The 8,787-nt window shown below is 36.3% G+C and overlaps 1 protein-coding gene across 3 annotated transcripts in view; it reads left to right on the forward strand.

Moving 5' to 3' along the window:
• Positions 1-8,787, forward strand: part of LPIN2 (lipin 2) — a 43,975-nt gene extending 35,188 nt beyond the window's left edge. For 2 of the 3 annotated variants that reach the window (XM_050970732.1, XM_009102337.4), the window contains exons 15-20: positions 243-391; positions 847-933; positions 2,285-2,437; positions 3,473-3,587; positions 4,268-4,371; positions 4,683-8,787. In XM_050970732.1, coding sequence (XP_050826689.1) covers positions 243-391; positions 847-933; positions 2,285-2,437; positions 3,473-3,587; positions 4,268-4,371; positions 4,683-4,827 — 753 coding nt within the window. In that variant the 3' untranslated portion in view covers positions 4,828-8,787. Of the gene's footprint in view, positions 1-242; positions 392-846; positions 934-2,284; positions 2,438-3,472; positions 3,588-4,267; positions 4,376-4,682 lie in introns of those variants that run through there. The other variant, XM_050970731.1, reaches the window with a different exon arrangement.

An 8,787-nucleotide genomic window follows, 5' to 3' on the forward strand; every position in this document is an offset into this window, starting at 1 on the left:
GGGTGAAATACCTGCTGCTGTAAGCAGTAGAAGAACTGTGGACATACTCATGTACCCAGGCTGCAACAGACTTGGACAGCAAAACTGTGCCTGTGTTAAACCATGGGTCACTTTTTGATGAGTTAATCAAGATAGACAAGGAAGAATATATGAGCCATTTTGTGCAGCTCATTTACGATTCCAAAATCATAAAAATTTTAGAGGTTGGGCAACTCACATTTTCATTTACTTTTGTCCTACAGGCAAAGTTGAAGCTCAGAGATGGCCCTAATGATGTTGTATTTAGTATTACAACCCAGTATCAAGGGACTTGCCGTTGTGCAGGAACAATATACCTCTGGAACTGGAATGATAAAATCATAATATCAGACATTGATGGAACAATAACCAAGTAAGTATCTTGGAGATTTTCTTTCTTTGTTTCTTTTTTAATCTTGCTTTATTGATCCTGCTTTTCAAAACAAGGTAAAGAAACTTTATTTAAGACAACTATTAGAGGATGTTTGTTAATAACATTGCTTTTTTATTTCAATCTGTACTTATCTTTAAAACAAACTAGAAAATGTATTTTAAAAGAATAAGGCCAAGATGATAACATTTACCATGTGATTGTTCCCTCTATTAGACTTCTCCAGGTTTAGCAGCCACAGGTTAAGTTGGAAACTGACTTGTATTGTATGACCCCACTAATTGCTCTGTCTGGACTATTTATTAATTCTCTTTTTAAATAGTTAGGACCTTCAGAAATATTTCTGTAAATAGTCTTTCTAAATTGTATGTTCATTAGTGGTTGTCTTTAACAAAACTCATATACCACATGTCAGGTACCTTTGATTCTCCTTTTAGGTCTGATGCTTTGGGGCATATCCTCCCTCAGTTTGGCAAGGACTGGACTCATCAGGGCATTGCAAAACTCTATCATTCTATAAACGAGTGAGTATGCAATCTATGAAACAAGTAGGATTTTCTGGAATATGGGAATTAATGTATAAGTAATTAGATACTTGTTAAAAATTACTCAGTTTATTAAAATGTACTGGTGGAAATGCTGGGAAGTGGGCAACTTGCGTCATACACAAATTAAACTAAGTTCTTTCCACAGATGTATACTTTTACAGGAATGCAAGCCCCCACTTTTATTAGCTTCCTTCTCAGACATTTTGTTCTGCATTGTAGCTTTTAAAAACTGTGTGTAATATTTTCATGACTACAAAAGAGAGCCATAATAGAAATCATTTCTCAGACACGCATGTCTGTTTTCCACCAACTCAGGTTGGTCACTAAGCCTTTCAGTAATATCACATGGCATAAATTTTAAACTAAATAGTGTTCTTCCAATGCATTAGTGTTTCTGGTTTAATGGGTTTGCTTCCAAAGCCAGGTGAATGCTCCATAGGTTAGATTTCATGCAGTGGAACAACTTATTTCAAATACAGTGATGCCAGAAATAATACTTGCTAACTGAGGATGATCAGCTTTTAGAAACTTCAGAGTTAAAATAATCAGCTTTTTGTTTTTGTTTTTTAGTAGTCTTTCTTTCCACAAAATATTTGGGGTCTTAGAATGTATTGTTGGCCTTCATGTGGCCCCTTGTGCTTCATGGGAGATAAAATGAATGTTACTGCTTTGTTGGGTTTTGTTTGGGTGGCTTGGGGTGGGTGTTTTTGTTTATTCAGTGCATAACAGAAGAGCAGTTTTGGAATTATTTGCCAAATTTAATTAAGTCTTTGAAAATGCACATAAACACTCAAGCCTTTTGTGCATGCAGTAACTGTATACAAATCTGTGTAACAGATGAACATACAAAGTCTGCAGGATGAATTTAGGGGCTTAATGAATGCTTGTTGTTATCCATCGTTCACTCTGCACTGCAAATTCTGCCAACAATGTGAAAAAGACAGGAGATCTGGCACCCATTATTTTGTGATGCAGATAATTTAAATAATTGCTGTCATCCTACAGCTGGGCTGAAAGAGGCTGAATAAAACCAGTGTGGCACTTATTTAAACACTGTCTAGTCTACCTAATTGTGTCCTCTGACTTTTACCATCCCTATTCTGTTTGCACTTCCTGTTTCTCAGTTTTGATTAAGTTGTGTATTTAAACTACTACCTGCCCTGCAGATTCTTTTAACAATAGAAAAGTCTTTTCCTTGTGTGTGTGTAGAGCTCTGCAGCAATTCAGTACCTAAACTGGTGCCTCCGGACATTGCTATAATTGTGTATTTACCTTTGCAAAGAAACTTCAGCAGGAATATGAACTAAGTTGGTAATTTATTTTCCAGAAATGGCTACAAGTTCCTGTACTGTTCTGCCCGTGCCATTGGGATGGCAGATATCACCAGAGGATACCTGCACTGGGTGAATGACAAAGGAACAATTCTCCCCAGGGGCCCTCTCATGTTGTCCCCCAGCAGTTTGTTTTCTGCCTTTCATAGGTAAGCATGTGGGATTTCTTGTATCAGTTCCCTCCCCATTTCAGAGAATGAAAAGATTAAAGTATTTGGCATTACAGCTGTAATGAAATGTTCCACTCTGGACTATATTTGCTACTGAGACCTGATGTCCCTCTAGTGATCATTTAAAAACTCTTGTTTTGTCTGAATTTCACCTGTATACTTCTGTTCCTGTGGGCACGTTAGAAGTGGCTACAAAACACAACATAGCAGTCCAAGAACTTGTTTTCTCCTTCTCTTTATTCATCTAGTCCATGACTGATGACTCTTAGGTTCTGTTTATATCAGTACATTATTGTCTTCTTCAAGGTTTGCAGTGCACTGTTGCTACACAAGATAGAGAGAAGAGAAAAAAAAATCTGGGGAATATAGGCTGTCATGTGAAATGATCTTGTGGTGTTGGGATTGCTCCATATACAGCTGCTTAAAACAAAGTATGGAGTTTAGGTATGGTTCAACCGAGTTGATAGTTTGGACGAGCCATAGTCTGCCTGTTCTTGATGGGAGGAGCTAATAATGGACAGGTGTTTGGGGTTGGTTGTTGGTGGAGGGGATTTTGTCAGTTTAAGTTTTGTTGTGCTTTTTTGTCTATTTGTTTTTTATTTTGTCACGGGTAGCAATGACAGCAACTTCCATTAATGTAATGGGCTTTATGCACTTTTGTCAGAGATAGGAGTTGGAACAAGTACACTTATGTGTACTTGATTAGATCTTCTCATTCAGATAGTCAGCTACAAAAAAGCAATTCACAGCTGCATTCACAGCGGGGAATTCCATTTCCATTTATACTTAGCCTATGCACAGTATTCATCTGGGTTTTTTGCTGTAGGTGTTGGAAAAGAGGGAATGTTTGATTGTTTCCTGTATTGTTCTTGGAGAGCTACTTAGCACTGTGTCTATAACTACCAGTGCTAGCAACAGGAAGCAATGAGAATATAAATACCAGATAAATGGGGAAAGGAGGATATCTTCTCTCAAATCATGATTTAGAATTTGACTGTTGAAATTTTATTTTAGGGAAGTCATAGAAAAGAAGCCTGAAAAGTTCAAAATCGAATGTTTGAATGATATCAAGAATTTGTTTGCTCCCAGTAAACAGCCTTTCTATGCTGCTTTTGGAAACAGGCCCAATGTAAGTGCCCCTTTCTAACTGAATGATTAAAATGTATGTACTTGAGAAGCAAAACAAACAGGCATTTCTTTTTGTGTTTATGAAAATTTGAATATAGAAATGGGACACTGCTGCTTTTATGGACTTGATCAGGAAAAGCCACATGCAGATACCTTAAGTAAAAGTTGCTACAACTGCTTATATGAGAAAGGTTGCAAAGATTCATTAGGAGTGTCATTTTAATAAATATGTGCCACCTTTCTGAGTTCTTTTAAAGTATTTTTGACTACTTTGTGACATAAGGGCATTAATTCTGTGCTTTACAGTCTTGAATCCCTTTTCTGGTTGTACGGTTCCTGTATTTTCTCTGCGTTCAGTTCTTCTGTAATTAAGTGAGAGAAAGAGGGGTATTGTAAGAAGAGTATTGTCACAGGGAGTGGTGTGGTGTAGACTTTGTGCATGTTTGTGGTCCTAGGCTTGGGCACAAGAATTAAGTGTTTGGGGGCAGGGGAAATATTTTTTTATAGTGTGTGTATATTTCGGGGGTTGGGTTTTTTTACTGTTGTTTGAGGACTTTTTTTTAAGGGGCAGTTTTACTGTAGCCTTTTTGGATCAGCTTTTCTCATTCCTTTGATAAATTGCTTGCTACCACATTCAATAAGAAAATGTTGAAGCATGTACTTGTATTGGTGCTTTTGCAGGATGTATATGCCTACATGCAAGTGGGAGTTCCAGACTGCAGAATATTTACTGTGAATCCAAAGGGTGAACTGATCCAAGAACAAACTAAAGGAAACAAATCTTCGTAAGACCATTTTTGTTATTTCAGCTAAAGAAAGTTTAGAAGTGGGATTGTAAAATATTTGCATTTATGACTGTGATCTCCTTTTACATGTGAAATGTGGAAAACCTTATTTGCTGGGGACTTACAGTTTTTGATACTTGAATGAAACTTTTCAAAATGAAAATTGGAAAGATAGAGTTGAAAATCACTTTTGTGGTAGTGGGGCTGTATTTGACTAGACCTTTCTAGTCTGGACTTCTAAAGCTGCTTTTGTCTACAGCTGAACAGTAACTAGACTGTTAAATAATGGTCTTTCTTCTCCTTTAATACAGGTATTACAGACTAAGTGAGCTTGTGGAATATGTGTTCCCACTGATTAATAAAGAACAGAGTTCTGCATTTCCGTGCCCAGAATTCAGCTCTTTTTGTTACTGGAGAGAGCCTCTTCCTGACCTTAACATGGATGACCTGGCCTGAAAAGTACTTCTCACCAGGAGATGGAATTTCATATTGAGCTACTCAACTTCAGTTTAAATGTGAAGAACTTTCTTAATGAGGATGCTAATTTATATATTGGTACCGTAAGTCTTACTAAAGAAATCACTTTAATTTCATTGGTTTAAAACAAAGAAAATGCAAAGCTACTGTCTATTTTTTTTTTTTTGTGGGAGGATGTGTTGGTTTTTGTGTTTGTTTGTTTATTGTTTGTTATTGTATACCTGTTCTATGGCACTTGAGATTGGCCTGTCATTGATGGTCATGGTACCCAAGTGCTTCAGGGCAACTAAATACTGCGGTAAAATATGACTTTGCATTTTCATCAATACAGACCTTATTGTAAACATAGAATATTCTTTTTAAGTTGTCTTAAATATATTTCCTAAAATGAAGCCAAAAAGTGTATGGAAACTGCCAAATAGAATGTCAGACCTATTAATGAAAAACGTGGTTTAATGTTCAGATGGGCATTTAGGCCATTTTTGAAAGGAGCCAGAGCCTAAGACCACTGTGCTCTTTTTCAGCTAGAATACAGAAAATGTCCAGACCTTGCTAGCCTGGCAGATTCTGAAGACATAAAATTCCTCTTTAAATGTAAATATGCCTTTTGTTACATGTACAAGACTGGGCTTGTACAAATCACACTCGAACTAACTCTGCTTATTACTTTTTTTTTTTACACACAATGTTAAAACTATTTCATGAGCTTGTTAAAATGAAAGTTGTCTTCAGACACTTGTATGGCTTTTGTTGTTTTCAGGCTGTGCTGTGTCATGTTAAATTTTCATCAAGAAAAATCTTGGAACATTTCTGTAAGAGTTGGGGAACTGGCATTTTTATTTCCTTTTTCAGCACAGATATAATGTGTATGTGTGTGTATGCTGTGTAGGCCAGTAAAATGTATGTATAGATTATATTCAGGGAATTGCAATACTAAAAAATAATTATGTATTTAATTTTTTAATTGCCTGTTGCAGGTCTTTCCAGAGTTCTGTATTGCAGGTTTTCAGTAGCTGGAAGAAAATGCAAGTCAGTAGTGAGGTTCCAGCTGTGAGAATGGTTAAATGCTGCAGAGCAGAATAAAACTTTATTTTCTTTTTTTTTCTTTTTTTTTTTTTTTTTCTTTTTAAGAAGTTTTGGGTTATTTGCAAACATCATGCTGGTCATTCCTCAGTTTCCAGTCAGAGCCTGTGAACAAATTACATTCCAGTTCTGGTGTTTATCAGCTATAAAAGCAGCTATTTGTTCTTTCTCCAAAAGTACTTGAAGGCAAAGGTAGCTGCTTTTTAAGTTGAATTAGTGCATTTAACTTCTTTTGGACAAAACTCTATGAGAATATATCATTCCACCAGCCCAAAGGGCTTAAGGACTACAGTCATTTAAACACCAGATCACTCAGTTTCACTACCTGCAAAAGCATACATTTAGAGGATTTTTTCCTCCATTGTCAGGCTGTCTTAACCCTCAGTTCTGATGTAACATCAGCTAACTTTGGACAATTGGTGAACTGCTTGGGGGGGGGCATTTTTAAATCACTGTATAGATGAAATTACTTTTCCCCCTCCCAGTTATAAAATTCTAGTCTATTCCTGTATTCATAAAATGGATAATGAGTGGAGGCAAGCAAAATCAACCTGGAATCTCTTTCAGAGCAGGAGAAGGAGAGTGGGATAAAAAACTTACCTGTCACGGTGTGTCATTCATGTCAGTGAATTGAAAGGAATCCTCATTTTTGTACTGTGAGAACAATAACTTCTGTGGTTCTTGGTCACCATTCTACTCAGTCTTTAAGTAGAGAGTTGAATCCTTTCACAGGATTCAACTCAAAGGATATTTTTACTTCTTTTTTCTTGTACTTTTTTTCAATGTCAAAAGCTTGCAAGCATTATTCCATGTATTTTTTTCCCCTTTTCCCACTTTTTATCCCATAGATTTCATTAGTAACTAAAATTTTCATGATCACCAAGTGCTTTGAATATCAATGTGATTTGAGCTTTTAAGTCACTTAAATACTTAAAAATTAATAAATAAGAATCCAACGTAATAAAGTATTTTAATTACAAGATTAAATATTATATCTAAAGATTCTATTTTGCATAAAGGAAGTGAAGCAGCCTTTCCTAAAACAGTCTTTTTGTGGCTGTCAAAATTTGCTATACCATGCTTAAGTCTACTCTTGGTAGCCCTGGTATTACACAGCTTTTCTTAAAAAAAAAGCACTTCATGAAACCATGATGAGTTCCCAAATGGGACAGATTGTTACCATGGTTTGGCTGTGTCTTTTTGGGTTAATATTCTTATTTCACTTTTTTTTTTTCTTTAATTCCCTTCAGCTTTTCAGACTGTCATAAAGATAAGCTGTGGATTTCAAGGTGGGACTTGAGTAAATGAGAAGTGTGGAAAAATAGTATCAGGTATATCTCCAAATACATGTACTTTCAGCTGGTATGAAAATGGGGGTTGTGTGAGTTTTGTTGAGAGCTCCTCATTCTGCTAGCATGTCACTTTGCATTGTAAGAGTGTCCAAAAGGTTGCTTAATTAAAAAAACAGATTTGTTTTTCTCTGTAACAGCTACAGTTTGATATTTGTTTTTTGATAAAATGTAAATGTTGCTGAGTCTTTCTGATACAAGTAGGGCAGGGGGTTTGGTTTTTCTAACTCTGCCTTGTATTTGAAGCTTTTCAGATTGTTTGTTAACCCCATTTAGGGACAGAATATGGGGCCTGTTGTTGTGTACCTGTGTTCTCGGGGCTGCTGGACACTTTACTGACTCTAGAGCAGACATCTCGTTGCTATCAAGCTGTGGGCTTGTGCCACAACATTAATGTGGAGGGGGTAAATAAGAATTATGTGTTAGCTTGACCTTTGTTACTGTAGTGGAGAGAAGTGGCCTGAAACGAATGTTTGAGAACAAGTTGTGCTATCCTGGTGTAAAACTAGCGCAAGCTACATCATTCTTTCTGTGAAAGAGGAACTTCTAAGTGTGCCTGGCTGTGGGCACACGCACACCCCTGTTGAGACTGTGTTGTTGAAGATGCAGATCCTCTTAGCGTTGGAACCCCTCAAAGGCTGAGTCAATGACACCTGTCTGGGAGTAAATAAGGAACATTGCAATTCAAAATTTGTTAGTGACTTGGACATTATCCGTTTCTATAATGATTCAAAGATCAGCAGTTTAAAGGGTATGCATTTCTGGATTTAATTTTTTAAAATTTATTTACTGTACCAAGCGTGTTTGTACTTCAGAAGACTGGGCTTTCATTCCCAACAGTGTACAAGTGCATGTGCAATCCTGGCTCGTGTCTTCTTAACTTTCTGTCATTAGTATATGCCTTCCAAAACCTTTTTTTTTTTCTTTTCAACTGGAAAAGTTTTAACACTTGTGTCAACTCCATTATGGGACTTCTGAAGCAAACTCTGAATCCGTTTATGGTAAACACAAAAGAGATGAGATTTCTTGTTAATATTTCATGCAAGTCTTCTAGAAAATGCTGTCATATTGAGTTGTTTAAATGACTGTATTGCAAATTCCTTGTGAAACATCACAGAGAATTTGAGATGCCTTTAAATGTCACTTTTGCCTGAAGAAATTTTAATTTCCAGAGTTAAAATTTGCTAAAGAGAAAGGAATTGTTTGGGATTTTTTTACAGTGTTAATTACTTCCAGATGAAAGTTGAAATGTTGGCTTATTTTGAGAGTGGGAAAACTCTCTTCAGTCATTTGTTTCATTTTTATCTTGAAGATGTGGAATACTTGATTATTAAGCAACCCAATCACTAATAAGGTAGTGTGTTTAAAATGTCAAATCTGTGATCATACCAATACAGTGGTTTTTGTTAAGACTGGACTGTCTTGGGTACAGCAACCCACACTTCAGTGCAATGTTTATTGGTGTTCGGAACAATGTTATCACAATAAAAACAGACTTAAAGTGAAA

Source organism: Serinus canaria, chromosome 2 (genome assembly GCF_022539315.1).
Source record: "Serinus canaria isolate serCan28SL12 chromosome 2, serCan2020, whole genome shotgun sequence".
NCBI lineage: Eukaryota > Metazoa > Chordata > Aves > Passeriformes > Fringillidae > Serinus > Serinus canaria.